The 16,907-nt window shown below is 56.5% G+C and overlaps 1 protein-coding gene across 4 annotated transcripts in view; it reads left to right on the forward strand.

Annotated features, from left to right (window-relative positions):
- The first annotated feature begins 13,835 nt into the window (after positions 1–13,835).
- Positions 13,836–16,907, forward strand: part of NFATC1 (nuclear factor of activated T cells 1) — a 116,721-nt gene continuing 113,649 nt past the window's right edge. For all 4 annotated transcript variants that reach the window (XM_087765130.1, XM_087765149.1, XM_087765168.1 and 1 more), the window contains exon 1: positions 13,836–13,982. In XM_087765130.1, coding sequence (XP_087621256.1) covers positions 13,847–13,982 — 136 coding nt within the window. In that variant the 5' untranslated portion in view covers positions 13,836–13,846. The remainder of the gene's footprint in view (positions 13,983–16,907) is intronic.

Consider the following 16,907-nt stretch of genomic DNA (forward strand, 5'->3'; position numbering starts at 1 on the left):
ACCCCGTGCTGCATTGCCCAGTGTGTTGCAAAATCCCCTGTGCCGTGCTGTGGGGTCAGTGCAGCTCTCTGCGGCTTCCACCTCTGGTTCACCAGTGTGGCAGGAAAGGGTTTACTCTTTGAAGGTGTTGAATTCCTGCTCTTTTTGTTTTACCCTGTACCCAGCTCCTTTGCTGCCTGCCATGGTTAGCAGACTCCCATGGCAGCTAGTGACTCCCAGTCCATCGGGGGAAAAATCAGAAGGCTGCTTGCCGTTATCTTGAAGGAGCCCTAAGCCAAGTGTGTGGGGCTTGTCTGTCTGGTCCTGTGCTACCCAGCGCTCGGCGTGGATGGTACATCCCCTAAGCACAACGTGCTGCTTTGACGCAGGTTGAAGCCAGACCCTGCACTCATAGCAAGCCACTTGGAGCCACCCTGGGGACATCAGGAGGTCTCCCTCGTGACCTGGTCTTCCTGCAAGCCATCTTGTAGGTCATTTCATTGCCCTAGCCATTCCTCAGCACCTTCCTACCATTCCTGCTTGTTCTCCTCCTCTGAGTAACCTGGGTGTCTAGGGCCTCTTTGACATTGCAGCCTGATGATCTTGTAGCTGTTGACTCAAGCATAGTCACATCTGCGTGTGGGTCAGGGTTGGTGGCTATAGTCAAGACTTGATTTATTTGTGTTGTATTTATTTTTAAAGATGGGACACAAATTCCATGAGAGAGAGAGAGACTCATCCGGTGATCATGTGAAGAGGGTGACTGAGCAGCTGCTCATGGCTGAGCCGCTTTTGGGCAAGCTGAATTCAGCACATGTGCTGCCAGTTCAGCTAAGGGAGAAATTTTGGAGGGAAGACACCAGATAAAGAGCCCTCCAGCAGCTCAAGGAAAACATGAAAAACAAAGGTCTCTCTATAGTCTTTCTTGTTACCTGCCCATCCTGTTTGAGTCCCAGACGTCTCCCAGCTCTTCTACTTTGCATCCCTCCTTTTCTGGTTTGATACTTTTCCAAGGCATAAAAAATGTGGGAACTTTATCTTTTCTTAAGAGAAAGAAAAAACGGGAGCTGCTCACGAGTCTGGAATACAGCAGAGTTAATCAGCTTCATGTTATGCAAATTTCAATGAGAATATCAAAACTCGAGGCAGGAACTAAGAAGTTAAAAGACGTGAGGCGAGTGAAGAGGGAAGAGTAATAGTTTCCATGGGTTTGCCCATACAACAATTTCTATTCCCAGTTGGAGGGGGCCTCCACCAGAAGTGACTGGTGATTTTTAAATGCTACTATTTTTAAGATGTTTGCTTTGTGAGTAGGAGCCTGGTTTCAAAAAAATGCAAAGTACTCACTGCATGAGCCTTTCAGTCTCTTGATAGATCTCAAGCTGGGCAACCAAAATAGATAGGTTAGGAGCAACAAATAGATAATCATTGGTGTCACATTATGGGCCCTGAGCAGGATGCTGGAGAAGATGATACAGGTTATTCAGAGAGAGGGAAAGAGCTGCTTTACCCATTAATTAAGAGAGTAACAAAGGGAGAAGGGTTTGCCGTCACTGAGAATGGATGGAAGTGAGGAAAGATGACAAGAATAGTGAGATGGGGCTAGAGCCAGTGTGTAAGAAGGAAGGTCCTGGAACCTCCCCTACGTGATTTGGGAGGAAAGAAATGGTACCTTTTTCTTACAAGGAGGCAGAACTTCCATCACGGTGGTAAACTTGCTAACTTAAAGTCTTGGGTATATGGGGGCTTGATGGTGTAATTTACACAATGCGTGAAGGAAGGTCTTCACTTTTAACCTGAGACTTGATCATCCCACTGCTGTTTGAGTGGCACTGCACCCTAGGGATTGCTTCACTTGTGTTTTAATTTTTTTCAAGAAAATACAGCATGACTTTTTGCTGTATTTGGGAGTGGTCGCTCTAGAAGTTGGTTGGTTAACTTCAGTGTAATTCCATACCTGTCACTCAATTTTCTTCTCATCCTCCTGATTACTGCAATCTTATGCAAATATGTGCACTTCTGAGTATAGGAAATACGTCTACAGGGGCTTCTGTCCTGCTCAAAGCTCTGACTTGGTACTGGTTTGGATGGGTCCCACCTCCTGCTCTGCCCCCCTACGTTGCCCCGTGAGTGCCCTGCCAGAGCCTGGCTGTCGGTGCTTTGCTCTGCCCGTCTTCCAGCCATGAACTGCTTGAACGCTTGTTCTTAATCCTGTCGATGGAAAGCACAGTCGCACTGTCGGAGGTGATTAGCGTGAAACTTAATCGATAGAACTGAAGTTTCTTAGCACGGCATTATGACTGAAATAGCTGTAAACTAGGGCTAGGGAGTCAAAGGCGGAGAGAGAGAGAGAACGACTGTACAACTCTCCACGCCGCCCTTTTAACCCAGCCAGAAGCAGCACCTGCATCCTTTCCCTCCTAATGCAGCGTCTGCGCTTTCCAAAAACGGTCTCGCGTTCTGTTTGAATGACCGATGCGTTTAAGTAGGTCAGAGTCGACATCAATAAACACGGGGAGTTTGCCTTACTATTTTATTTCTAAGGGAATTGCGGGAAGTCTTGTGAAAGCTGGTATTTTTACACAAGCCAGAAGGGGGCGGTGGAAGCTAAGAAATAAGTAAAATCCTGCATCCACTGTCGTAATAACCAACCGAAAAAAATCTCCTCTTTCCAGGTACGCAGCGCCCGTTTTCTAAAATTGTGGTTCAGTAGTATGGGAAAGAAAAGTTTCCTTAATGGCTTAGTCTTAAATCTTCCAGACGAGACAGAAATTACTGTCATGGAAAGGATTTATTTCCAGCGCAGTCATTGTCAGACACCATCATCCCAACATCTGCCGCTGGGGATGCAGTCTCCGCCTGACAGCCTAATCTATCAGCACGGGTGTTGAAAGGTGGAGGGGTTTCTGACAGCAGTCCATCTAGGCTGGCTTCGAACGAAAAGTGTTGGGTGATCAGAGCCTTCACCCTCTGAAGCGAGTTTGTGGTTTCTATTGAACTTTTAATTGGGTGAAGGGAGGAGAAAAAGCCCTTGAGAGAAAACTACCCCAGGTAGCATTTACTGTGATGGCCTATGGACGGCATTTCTGTAGCCGTGGAGACAGCTGGGTCAGGGCATACTTCATATCAAGGCCCCTGTTAACCACTTTTTGCCAGTTTTGCTGGCCAGTAGTGCCGACCATCAGGAGCAACACGTTCCCGTGCTCCTACTAGGGCAGGATGTTTCATCTCAGCAAGACGCTCCCCTCCTCGCCACTTCTGAATCATCAAAGTCCACGGGACTGCTGTGCCAGGCTGTGGTTGGGTCCGTGAACCAGCGTCCTGGCAGCCCTTCCCCTGCCTACTCCTGCCCTGCTCCAGATCTTCGCACCAATGTTCCTGGAAGACCCTCATCACTGAATTGGTCGCTCATGCTTTGGCCCCTCCATACTTATCCCAAGCTGATCTCTTAATACCCTGCCTTTACCCTCCTCTGACCTACCACTGATACCAGCCTTAAACCCGAACTTGGCTTTTCATCCAAGCCAGTCCCAGGATATGAGACATGTCTTTTACTGGGCTTTGTACCCAGGCAGCAGTCACCCTGAACCATCTTCAGATCCCTCCTCAAGGCAAATTTTTACCCTGAGGTCACCAAGTCTGTCCAGCCATGAACTCCAAATGGGGGAGATGATAGTTATCTGTGTGTATGTGCCTGTGCGTGCACAATTTCTGGGGCCTCTTTCTGTCTCATCGCTTGGGTCACTCTATACCTGTGGGCATTCGGAGAGCAGTGACCGGGGGCAGGAGCCTCCAGCCGAGGCGCTCCAGAGCTCCATGCAGCACCGGACCTCTGCAGCCCAGCGACAAGTGGAGGAGCTTTCCAGGGGTGGGAGCAGAGTCTGTGTGTGGGTGGGAATGGCCTTTCTTTGTCCTGCTAGAGGTTGCTGGCCACTTCTATAAAATCAGTCTGCATCCACTTATTGGAGTGCAGCCAGCAAAACTTGGAGCCAAATCCCAGACCTCCAGACTTGACAGCTTTGACTCATGTAACTTGAGAAACACCAAGAAGAGTATTTCTTTGTGGCACAGCTCTTACCGACTGCTCAAAGCATCAGTGCTGGGCAGCAAGCAGGCAGTAGCCCTTCAGCAGTAAATGCAAGTGGCTTTAATCTCAGACTCACCTCTAGCAATGGATTCTTCAGCAGAAGTCCCAAAGTGTCCTGTGAACCAATTTTCAGCCCCAGCCTTCAGTCTGTCTTTTCACATCCACCTTCCCCAGAATGAGCTTGGTGAACAGATCCAGCCTGCATCGGTAGGTCCGGGAGGTGGTTCTGCCATTGCTCTGCCTCTCTGCTTAACAAAGGCACTACTGCCTGCCTGTATCTGTCTATGCAACTTGGTTTCCCTTGCACCACACACGTCTGTGGGGAGCCTCCTTCTCACACACCACAGTTGAGAGGCTTCTTTAATTTCGTAATTTACTTAGTGTGCTTAAAAAGCAACCTGAAAATAAATTTAATTGGACTCTTGGGAGGAAGGGAGTAGGGAGAGGAAAGTCCTGGAAGCAACGAAGAGGAAGAGCTTATTTTGTATCATCTTCATGGTTTTCTTTAACTGTTCCAGGCTTGTGTTTGATATATCTGCATGAACTTGAAGTGGAACAGTCTGATGATGAGACCTGAGCCAGAGAGCAGACCCAGTGCCTGGTGTCAGGGGGGCTGTGTGGCTTCATAACGCTTGTAGTTTCGCTGTTGTGCTGGAACACGCTTTAGAGCAGAGGAATTGCAAGGTGCTTTCTGGCATTTTTCTTAACGATGAGGAAAATTATTATCTGGCTTTGCAGAGCTGAGAGTCTCATGTTTGAACTACTGGGGCTGAGGAGTTCATCCTGAAAAACTTTTGTACAGCCTTTGGAGAGTCCCGCTCTGTGATGCGTGCCAAGGAACTGCGATGACTTAACACATTTGGTTTTCAGAGACTTAACTGAGGGATCCTAGATAGAAGTTTGACCTTACTAATGTTTTCAAATGTGTCTTGTTCTAGTGAATTTGCACTCTCACATACAGCAACAGATGCAAGAGAAGATGGGGTTCTTCTGAGACTTTCTGGTTCTGCATACTCATTTGGAAATCAATTTAATGCATTTTAATTGCCTATTTTTCTCCTTGGTTTTCTCTTTACAGCTACACACCAGCAAAAAATAATAAGGTAGAGTCTAGCCAGGCAGGCTGCTAATGAGGAAGCTTGACTCAAGAAGATTTTAATTTTCAGCATTTGTTCTTCAAGATAGCTATTTCAGCATGCAGGGATGTCACAAAACAGGAATGCTGCCATTAGCTAATAGAACAAAGGCATTGGGCTCGTACGTCGTTTTGATACATGAAGAACCAAACGTACATCCTTGACCAAACTATAGGAGTCTGGCAATCCACTTCAGGACGCCGGTCCCCTCAGCCAAATCGTCCTTATAAAGAAAACACCCATTGCGCATGAAACATGGTGTGAAAAGAATGAGGGAGATGATAGATACAACTCAAGCTGTGAAGAAGGAAAGGTGTATGTTAAAAGCCCAATCTCTTGCCAGCCTTTCATGATCCCCCTGGTAAAGAGAAGCTTCTGGCTCTGCCAAGCTGATCAAAGCGCTTCTCAGAAACCCCTCATCCATGGGGCATTTCTGCGAGAAACAGGATTTAGCCATGGTCCGTGGACAGCCGGAGCAGGCAGGGTTACACAAAGCTGGACTGGGAGTTAGGATCAAAGCCAGCCCACCGCTAAGGCGCCCCCGGCCCCGCAGCTGGTGCAGTTCAGCCGTGGCCTAGGTACCACTGAATACTGTATCTGAAACTTGCCATCGCTATCGAAGCAGTACACTGCAGGCAGCTGGAAGCGTCTGTGTTCAGCATCTCCATCATGACCCTTCATTTCCAATAGCATGCAGTTTCCTATCGTTTCATCTTTTAGGCTGAAAAGCTTCAAGTTTCATCCCCGTCCAAGGCCACTGTCTTTGGAAAGACTGAGCAGCTCAATGTTTGGTGAAAATAGGAGGGAAGGAGAGTATACCATTGGGCTGTAGTCCCTCATTACCTACTTTACATGAAATGTAAAGGATGCTCCTCAATAGCGCACAGCCACAAGTGAGTGAATAAAACCTTGGCACCTCATTTCATCACTTGGAAAATATTTCCTTTCTTCTTCAATACCTCTCATCCCCTGGGTTGTCATCATGCTGAAAGTACTAGGGAAAGGGGGAGCAGGGACTGGTGTTTGCAAGCATCTGGCATAAGGGGCCACAGTCAAAATTGCTGCTCGAGTAGTCCAAATCCTATTCATAAAGTTTGTGAAGGTGAGCCCAGAAAAGTTTAAAGCAATGATTCTGTGTTTGCTCGAGTTTAACAAGGTTACTGACTCTGCATCAGAAAATGAGGTCAGTAAAAAGTATACAAGTATTAGAGTATCGATATTAGAAGGATAAACTTGGGTTAGAGAAGAGAGAAGTGCAATAAATAGGACCGTGCACAAGAAGAGAGCTAACAGGCCAGATCTCCTGGGGCTCAGTGCCGGGACTTGTTCTGTTCAAGAGTTTTGTACAAATGAGCCCGAGGTTGGCGCAATGTGCTGGGTGTCCAGATGCGGATGACATCATGATAGGAGGGGAGGCTGCTGATAAATTTCAGGAATGCACCAGACTACAGGAGGATTTGGAGACGCTGGGGGAACAGGCTGATACAAAGGAATTCAATATTACACAATGGAAGGTTATTTGTTTAGGGAGAACCAATAGCACATTTAAATGCAAGTTTAATGAACTAGAGCAGGAGGAAACTAATGAAGGAAAAGGCTCGGGCTGGTGCTGAGGAGCAGTAAGGATAGCAGCAGCCCGACAAGCAAATAATAGCGCAGCTGAGATTTTGGAAAAGAGGGCTCATGCTGCAGCCGGGGAGTCCAGGGCTTCACATTGGGTCATTCGTTTCATGTGGCAACCAGGGTGCTCTCGGCATTGAACTTGGAGTCCAAAACAGGCCAGTCCCCTTTGTAGTCTCCCTCTCTGATATGAGGTACTTCACCATTGCTGGGCCTGTTCTGTGCACCGGGACATGGAGCCTTGGATCCAAGAGGAGATGCTACCATAGCACGCATCTTGGCAGAGACAGCTAAGGACGTGTTTGGGCCCCCAGGGCACTCGGTTGTGCCCACAGCTCAACAACACGTGCTGCCTTTGGTGTAAATCAGATCGGTCTAGGGCTCCTCTGGCTGCTGGGGGAGATGCACTCGGGGACCAACTGCCGGCAGAGGGGAGAGGACGAGAAGGAGTTACGGGGGCCTGTCGCTAAAAGCAGACTTTCCAGGGGATGTAGAGCTTATGGGCTTGTCAAGAGGGAAAGGAGCCCCTTTTGCAGTGGAAGAGCCACTCACAGCCTTTCCTACCTCCTGACCATCACAGGCTCAGCCGCTGGCCCCTGGGCTGCCGGGCGAAGCAACACTGCTGCACATGCAGCCAGTCTGGGCCTCACGGACGTCCTCCTAGGTCACCGCTTCCACAAAGCCTCCTGCAAGCGACCCTGCTCCATCAACAGATGAAACATAGACATCTGGAAAAAACTGCTTTGCACTGCCTGAAAATGAAGGCGCGATCCTGCGCCTCGGAGGATGGATGAGGTGAAAGCTGCCGTCCCTGCAGCATGTAGGAACCGATACCTACCACAGGTCCCAGTCTCCCGCAGACATCATAAATCTGACGTTTCCCTTCCCCCGGGGAAGGGTCTGCTCTGCTGCCAGCTTGAGTCCCTGCGTACCCAACCAGCCTTTCCTTCATTAAGTCCTTTTGAATGAGGCAAAAAGCTTGTTACCACCCTCTGTACCAGCAACTGGGGAAGTCTGAAACACGTGAAATATTTCCGGAGCTAAAATACGTTGTCTGGTAGAAAACTTGGTCACTGCTCCTTTGCAAGTCTGTCTATACTGCACAAGTATAAAACTTCGCCACTTCTTTAGTACTGTGTTACAAACAGACCATTACATACGCTCTCATTTTTTAACCACCCACTGTATCGCACATTTTGTTGGCAGTGTCCAGGAAGAAATGCAGAGTATCAGTTATTTTCATTTTTGATGGTTGTTTTGTCATGGGAAAGGGGTCCCTGAATCGCCGTGGTGGGACCCCAGGGTCCCACAGCAGAGCCAGGATTCAGCCCACTGCCGGCACCCACCTCAAGTCCGGACCAGGCACGGAGAGGAGATGCTGCACCTTGACCCCAGCCAGCAGCGAGGGGTCCGCCCAGAGCACATGGCACGTACTTGCCCGCGATTCGGGTTTGTAGAAGGGGCAAACCCAGAAGGAAACAAAGCGGCACCAACGCAGCGTGTATCATTATGAAATTATTTCTCTGAACTAACGTCTTGGTTTAATTCAGTCGCCGCTTTCTGTATATGGGTCTGGTGTGGCTGTCTGATGTCTGTCTTGATTTTAAAAAGTCGGTGTCTGAACGGGTGACTGTAGCTCCAAAAAGGTTTAAGGTCCTTTGCCTGCAGTCCCTGGCTGCGTTCCTAAGTAGTCGCTTAAAGAGAGTCCACTAAATCAAAAGCCAGGTAAATCAACAGAGCACTCAACGTTGTAATGAGACCGGTTATAAGGTAAATTACAACATTATTCAAGCACACAAAATTCCTCCTCTGGCATTTGTCCTGCTAAGTGCAATGCACCTTTAAAGTGGTGGAATGATTCCTGGCAGCCTGTGAAAGAGGCTGTGTCTGGGGGATGGGAGGCTGAGCCCAGCCCCTGCCTTTGCATCAACTTCTAACTTCGGGGGGGGGGGGGGGGAGGGCTGTGGGCAGCCGCTGGCCACTGCTCAGGTGTGCTCCGAGCCTTGTTTGAGAGGTTCATGGACGTGCTTTCAAAATGGTGTGGTACCGGTCACAAACACCAGCCATGGGCTCTCTCACTTCCCAGCAAATCTTGTTACAATTTTCAAAGCAGGGAATTAGAAAGATTTTAATTAGGGACGTGGTTAGGGAGGCTTGAGACTTATAAATCTTTTGTTACAATGAATGAAATTCTGAACAGATGCTGATGCTTCTGAAGCTGCCAAGACCCAAAAGATGGGCACGCAGACCCTAAGGAGATGGCCATTATTATATATGTTAGATATAAAAGGCTATAAGGGCAAGGAGCCCAAAACAGGACAAAATTTCTGTGCAGAGCATGGGTGGCTTTTTGTGATCTTGGATTATGGGATTCTGTGCATCTGTTGTAAGAACATATTTGATATTGGTAAACATTGGAGGGAGAGGTCCCCCTGCCCTGCTTTCACAGCACTTTTGTGCAGACGAAGGTGAAAGATTCTCATTTTACAGGACACTGCGCAGAGAAACAATTTGTCCCCAGTCTTGCAAGCAGGTCAGGGTGCAAGTCAGGAACAGCAGCCCTGCCTGTCTGTTGTGTCATGCTACTAACCTGTATCCTCCGGTGAGGTGATAACTAAGGCATTTTGGTTGAATTATTAGAGGTTCCCTGAGAAATACTGTAGCTACTGCGTAAAAAGCTCCATGCAAACCATCCCTCCCGGTCTGCTGAGGCCCAAAGAAAAGGAGAGAAAAGCAAAATGCAGGAGGGAATACACACACTCACACGACTTACTACAATGTGAAACTAATCCAGTGAGCATGAATCAAACTCTTTAGTGATTAAAACATCCTGTATAAATACTCCGCAGGTTTTGGGGTGATTTTTTAAAGGATAGCACTACATTTCCATGCAAGAGCTGAGGACAGAGGCCAAATTTATAGCTTTGCTTGCAAAGATGAACAGAAGGGGTAAAAAGTGATCAACAAGTGCCCATTCAAGCCTGTGGCATTTGGGTCCTTCCCGCAACAAAAGAGCGGTGTGTGGGGTTCGGAGGGAGTGCGTGTCAGACGCCCAAGCTGGGCAGGGAAAGCCAACACGGGCTCCAGGGGTCAGAGACAGCTCCAGCATCGGAAAGGTGCAGGCCAGCAATCGCCAGCGATGCCGGGCGGTGGGAAGCACTGTGGTGCTGTGGCCAGCGCTCCTCACCCACCCTGCGGCTGGGTGGGAAGAGGGAGGGAAGGCTCCTTTCCTACTCCTGCCCTCCTTCCTTCTACAAAATACAGGTTTTTTTCTTCTTGTGATTTCTCCATTTCTTGTGATTGATTGCCGTCGGGGCAGTGGAAAATTGGTGGGAACCCAAAAAGGGTATGTGCTAAGACAGAGGCTCTGCGGCCTGCTCTGTTCTCCGCTGCGCTGCATCCCCTTCTTCCCAAACTATCACCCCCGTCCGGCCGGTTCCCCCGAGGGAGAGCCGTGACGCACTGCCTCCCATGAGCATCGCCTCGGCACGCAGCCACACGGACAAGTTTCTCAGCCTGACTCGGGCCACGCAAGCCGCCCTGCGCTCAGTCTCAGCTGAGGCGGAAAGGTAGAGCGGGGCAGCCGAACTCTCCCTGGCAATTAACCTAGTTGGCTGGCTAAAAGCAGCAAGCGCTTTGTTTTCAAGCACAGCTGCCTCTGCTGCAGCATGAGGGAAGGGGAGCACCAGCTCGCTCCCTCCTCCTGGCTGTGGGACGTGTGGATGGAGAGGGACTGCCCGGGGAGCCCGTATGACTCTCTGCGGCAGCGATGGACTGTGATAAAAGAGGGGCCAGCGGAAGCGCTCGCGTGGAAAGCTGGAGAAGGCTGGCGGCACGGCGGTGAGGGGGGTGAGACATGGCCTGGCACAGCACCAGTGACAGGGGAGGGTTCCTTGCTGGGGTACACCTCTGTTCAGCCCTGCGTATCCAGCGGAGCAGAGCCTGCTGAGGTCCCACCGGCTCTGCTGTGATTTACCCACAAGGGATTAGGGCTGGTAGGTGAGGGACCGGCCTTGGACACGGGGAGCCCCGTGTCTGGTCTTAGTGCCCGAGCTGCCATGCGGTGATTCCCACACGGGGAGGAGAGGAGTGATGGGGAGCGAGGCCACGGGAGCAGCCGCCTCTCCCCATCGCTCACTGCCAACCTCTCCCTGCACATGGGCTGTGGTGGGCAGCACCGTCACCCCACGGCCCCGGGGGACTGCTTGAAGCTAAATGCAGAGACCTGCCTCTTTCATCTCGCACCTGGGAGGCAAAGGAGAAGTCCTACAGAAGAGCTAGCCCTGCCTCAAAAGGCAAGGGGGATCCCTTTCCAGGTGCCTGCTGACCCAGTGCTGGAGGTCACTGTAAATTGCTCAAATATTCCAAGGCGCTTTTTTTTTTGCCTTTTTTTTTTTCTCCTTTTTTCTTCTGTGGAAAGAGTTGTAGGTTTGTGTGTCGGAAAGTCCAAATTAATTGAGACCAATTGTAGCCGTAGCAATTATGGGTAGGGTTTAGCCAGTAGATGTAGGAAGGCGAAGCAAACAATGCCGGGGCCGGCCAGGCGTGTGCGCCTCGGCAGCAGCGCAGAAGAAAGGACTTGGCATCTGGGAAGTGGCTTTTACAAACGGCCAGGGTGCATTTGCTACAATAATCCACTGAAACAACAGCCGTCTAAAAATAAGGTTGTTTTCTGTACTAAGCTCCTTTTAACTTCGTTAGTCATCACCAGCTCCCAAAATAAGCTCCGTGTAACAGTCTCTCCTAGTAGCGGCTGTAAACAAACTTGGGGAGGCGGGAGGGAGGCGCAGGGGAAAGGGAAGAGGAGCAGCGGGCGGAGGCGGGCGGCCCCGGGGCGGCAGCGCGGGCCGGCGGGGGTGGCGGGGCCGGGGCCGGGGCCGGGGCCGCGGCCGGGGCCGGGGCGGCGGGGCCGGGGCGAGGGGCAGGGGGCGGCCGCGGGCTCCGCGCTGCGCCGCAGCCGCCGGCTGCCTGCGCCGGCTGGCGGGGCCTTGGAGCGGAGCCACGGTGGTCCGGGCAACGGCATTAAACAGGAGGAAACAGACGGGGGATTCCGTCATTTCAGCGGGGAGCGGGGGGGCGGGCAGGAAAGGAGAGTCCCGCCGAGGGGAGCGCGGCTCACCCCCGCTCCGGCCTCCCGGGAAGGCGCCGGGATCTCCCCCCCAGCCCCCACCCCGGTCGGGCAGCGCCGGCAGCCGCCCAGGCGTACGCGGGACCGGGGCGAGCGGCCCCCGCCCGCCGGTCGCGGCCAGCGCCGCCGGGGCCGCGCCGTCGGGGGGGGGCGCTGCGGCGCCGCCCCGCGCCCGCCCCGCCCCGCAGCGCCCCCTGGCGGCGCGACGGCGGGGCCCGGCCCGCCCCGCTCCGCGCCCGCGGCCCCTCCGCACCCCCGGGCGGGCGGCGGCGCCCGGCTCCGCCTTGGCCGCGTCCCGGGTGCCCGAGGGGAGGCGGCGGGGCTGGGGGTCGAGGGCTTTCCCCTCTTTCTTGGCATCCAGCTTTCCTTGAGAGAAAAACGTCGCCCTTTTTGCTTTGGCTTGGGTTTTTCCCCCCCCGAGGGGGCGGCTGGGTGCGGGGGGGCCGTGCCCCGCGCCGGGCGCGGTCTGTAGTGGGGACCGTCTTCCACCATGATTTAGTGGAAGAGCTGGCCCCAAAGAATCAGCCGCGGCCTCCTGGTCCCCGGGAGCAGACAGGATTTCGTTTATATTGGGTTTATTTTCAACCACATATGGGTGTCATGCACTAGATTTATGATTTTTTTTTTTCTTCATACACCAGATACGCTCAAAACCACCCCAACTCTCCGCACGCCGCCGTCCAATTCCAACAGGAAAGTATGGTCCCCTCCTGCCAGCTGTGGGGGCAGAGGGAGGACGAAGGGGGAGCTCGGGGCGAGGGGAGCGGGGCTGGAAGCGGCGGGGGCGGCGCGGCCCCTCTCGGCAGCCCCCGCCGGGGCGGCTCCTGCCTGCGCCGGGGTGTCACGGCCGCGCCGGGGGCCGGGACCGGGCATCCCGGAGGTGGGAGGAGGAGCCGCCGTGGGTTGGAAACCTCTCCTCCCCCCCGCTACGGAGTGATGAGATACGACTGTGTTGCTGAGATATTTACAGAATAATAATAAATAAAATAATAATAAATCTGGAGCGACTGAAACCGAGTCCACCGGGTCTGTTAGTAATTTAGCAGAATGGGATTTTCCTTTCTCTCGCCTGCCAGTTGATGCTCTTTTCCAAATTTCCACAGCGGGGGAAGCCTGCGATTTTTTACATAATGATTTCAGCATGCGAGGCTGCCTGGCTTTCCCCCCCCCGCCGCTCCCTGCCTGCCTCCCTCTCTCCCCCGCCCCCCCCTTCACTCCGCGACCCCGGCGCGCCGCCCGCTCCCCCGAGGAGGGCACTCGGCTCCCGCGGGCTGCCGGGACCCAGCGGGCGGCGGGCGGCGGGGCCGGAGCCGGGGCTGGGCGGGCCGGGGGCCGGGCGGCCGCCGTGCCCCGCGGAGGGGCGGGCGAGCGGGCGGCGGGGCGGCCGGGGCCCGTCGGTGCCCGCCGGTGCCCGCCTCCCGCTGGCCGCCGGCCGGCGGCGGGGCCGGGGCCCGGCTGACATCACGGGGCCGGGGCGGGGAGAGGGGCCGGGAGGGGAAGGGAGGTGGGGGGGGTGTTTTCCAGCTTTAAAAAGGCGGCGCCGGGCGCGCAGCCCTGCGTCAGAGCGAGACTTCCCCGCTCCGCACACTCACTCGCCCCCGTACCCCGCCTGCGGCACCCGGCGGGCGGGCAGCGCCCGCCGCCCCGTCCCGCCGCCGCCGCGCGGGCAGTGCCTCCTCCGAAGTCCCCACGCACACCCGCCCTCCTCTCCATGCCCCGGCCCCGGGGGGGCGGCGGCGGCGAGCTCCTGTGCCTCCGCGGGCGCGGCTACCACGCCGGGGGCGGCGCGGCCCCGGCCCCCGGGGCGTGAAGGCGGGCGGGGGGCGCGGGGCAGGCGGCGAGGGGCCGGCAGCGGCCCGGGGCGCGGCGCCGGGGCTCCGCCGCCCCGCCGGGTGGATGCCAAGCGCTGCCCCGCCGGCCGCCGCCGCCGCGCCGCCGTCGCGGGACCCAGCCAGCGGGAGAGAGAGGCCGGCGGCGGCCCCGCAGCGCGGCGTCCGCCCGCTCGGCAGCACCATGAAGGCGGCGGAGGAAGGTAACGGGCGGCGCTGCGGCGGGGCGGGCGGGCGGGCGGCGAGGTCCCCCGGTGTTTCCCCGCGGCGGCCCGGCGGTTCGCCGGCGGCCGCTTGCCAATAGGTGTCTCCTTCGCCTCTCGCACGGCGTCGCCTCGGCCGCGCCGCCGCTCCCGGCCGCCTCGCGCCGGGCCCGGGCCCGGGCCCGCTCCCGGTGCCGCTCCCGGTGCCGGCCCGGCGGGGCAGCGCGGCGGCGGCGGCGGCGGCGGGGCTGCATCGCTTCTCGCCGCCAGCGCGGGGCGGCCGGGGTCCGGCCGGGGGGGGAGACGCTGCGAAGCGGCTCGGGGATTCCCTCCCCAGCCCCGGGTTTGATTTTGGGGGAGGCCAGGATACGCGCTGTAATTGCGGCCATCCCTCCCTCTTGGGAAAACAGGTCCCCCGCGGCCCCGGCTCTCTGTCGCGGCTGCTTTCGATGCCCCGTGGTAACCCGGCTGCGAAAAGTGGGCTGGAAACACGGCGGAAAAGTTTCTGGAGAGAAAGATCGTGGGCGCGGGGCTCGGGAAGCGCTTTGCGGGGAGCTCCTCGTTCGGACTGAACTTGGTCCTGCCAGGGGCAGCGTTTGGCTGCAACAGGTCCCGGCTCCAGCCAAACGCTGCCCCTGGCAGGACCAAGTTCAGTCCGGAGGAGCAGCTCCCCGCAAAGCCGGGACCGGCTCCAACCTCTCCTCTGCCAGTCGGGACATTTTTCTCCCCCCGGAGCATCGTTACCCAGCACCGCTCTGCCCACTGGCGAAAACTTTCGCACCTCGCTTTTCCCAGCAGCGGCCCCGGGAAAGCGGGGACCCCGGCGGGCATCACCTCCGCGCCGCGGCAGGTGCGGGGCAGCTCCCGGCTCCCCGCTGCGGGCCCGGGGGCAGCCCTCTGCCGTGCCCCCGCCCTCCCCGCCTGCTCCCGGGCTCCCGACTCCCCTTCCGAGCCGGCGGTGCCGCCGCTTTGCTGCTGCGGGGGCCGCCGGGGGCTGCCGGGGGCTGCCGGGCTGGGGCAGGGCACAGCGCGCCCGAGCATCGCGGAAAGAGAAAGTTGTGAAGATGTGGAGGGCGGGGGGGGGTCGCGTCCACGTCCGCGGTGTTTATTCCGCGGCGTGGGACAGCGGGGTTCCCCGCCCCGGGTTTGTCCCCGGAAAGCTGGACGGGCGCTCAGGACCCATCTTTTCTTTTCCTTTTTTTAACACAGATGTTTTCACTCCAGGGGTTCATTTCAGTTGACAGGATCCTGCCGGTGCAAAAGCTACAAGCGCGGCTGTGACTGCGGCTCCGCTTTGGAAGCATGCGAGCGCCTTTTTGGATGAAAATTAATTACGTTTTATTTAATAGCATTGGCTTGCGTGCCTTTCGCCCGCTCGGACCTCCGAAGGCTGCACGCACGGCGTTTCCAGCGCTCTGGGCTTCAAGGGCTCTGAATGCTCTGACTTGTAAAAATTACACCCAGAGGCAGCTGACACAAACAGCGTACTGGGGCCTCTTGTCAAAAAGAAAAAAAAAAAAAAGTCCCCCCTCTTTATTTCTGTGGCATTTCTGATGCCTGCGTTAAAATGTCGCCAGCCCTCGCCGATGGTTCTCTTCCCTGTTGATGTATTTTGTAAGGGACTAAGAAAATGAGGCCAGCCAGAAAGTGTGACCCAATCCAGGAAACACGTAGGGGAGCCCTGCAAGTCAGGATCGCTGCCTGCAAATTAAGGTGCCCCTTGATTGCCCAACTACGACAATCAAAAGAAAATAATCTATTTCTTGCTTAGCCTGGGAAGAAGCCGTGGCGCAGTGTCCCGGTGGGAAGACCCCGCTTTTTCGTGGGGTCGTAGCGAGGCGCGGAGTCCTTTGCTTCAGAGGATCCCGGTGGGTGAAGGCCATCTGCAAGTTAAGTTCTCCTTCGGGCTGCGGGGCTGCGTCAATTCTCCTTCAGGCTGCTGCGTCCCTGCGTTGCGGCCGGGGGAGCCGGGACGCCCGGGCTGGCTGCGGGGAGAGGCCCGGGCGCTGCCCCGGGGGGTCGGCGGGCAGCCCAAGGGCGCCGGGGCACATCGCCCCCCCCCCGCCCCCGCTCGTTTCGCCCTCCCCAGTTTAATGGCACTTAAACTTGGGCTTGTTCACTGGCGCGACGCTGTTATTCCGTCGCCACATGTGGCATCGCTTCGGGTTTACCTTTCCGTAGTACATTTTTCCTCTTTCTCCAGGGGGAGGGTGCCAATCGAAATATTTCACCGACAGCACTAATATTTATGGCACTGGCAAACCAAGCCGTCCGTAAATAGTTTGGGGCACTTCCCCCGTCCCGCAGGTACCAGATGTGGGAGAGGCAAAGGAGCAAGAGCAGCGGGTACCTAGGAGCTCCGCCTCGCCTCCCCCCCGGGGCGCCCGGCAGGAGGTGGGGAGCAGGCCCCGGCCCGGGGCGGCAGCGGGGTGAGCCCGGCGAAGCCGCCGCGGGGGCCGAGGCCGGGGCGAGGCGGCGGCCCGCCCGTAGGCCCCGGCCGGGGGCGGGAGGCGCGGCGGTCGCCGCCGTCGGGGCAGAGGTGCGGGACGGGCGCGGGTGAGGCAGGAGGCTCGTCCCTGCGGGGAGGCCCCTCTCCCCGGCTGGGGCGGGCCGCCCCTGGCCTGCTCCGGCATCCCGGGCCGAGCATGGCCCCGGCGAGGCGGCAGCCGCGGGCGGAGGGGTTCCGCTGCTGCCAAGGCCTTTTGCACACTCGGGTGACTCAGCCTCGGCGCCTGGGGAAGCGGCTGCGAGCGGGGGGCCCGAGGGCAGCCCCGCGGCGGCGGCCTCGCCTTCGCCCCAAAGCAGACCCCGTCCCCTCCGGGGCGAAGCCGGGGCCGCCCGCTGGCAGCGCCCCGGGGCCGAGGGGCCCTGCGTGCCCGGGGCTGCCCCCGCCGGCCCCGGGGGCTGCCGGTGCCCGCCGGCCCC

Source organism: Nipponia nippon, unplaced genomic scaffold (assembly GCF_047370975.1).
Source record: "Nipponia nippon isolate SJK-2023a ecotype South Korea unplaced genomic scaffold, ASM4737097v1 scaffold_1, whole genome shotgun sequence".
In the NCBI taxonomy this organism is placed as follows: Eukaryota; Metazoa; Chordata; class Aves; order Pelecaniformes; family Threskiornithidae; genus Nipponia; species Nipponia nippon.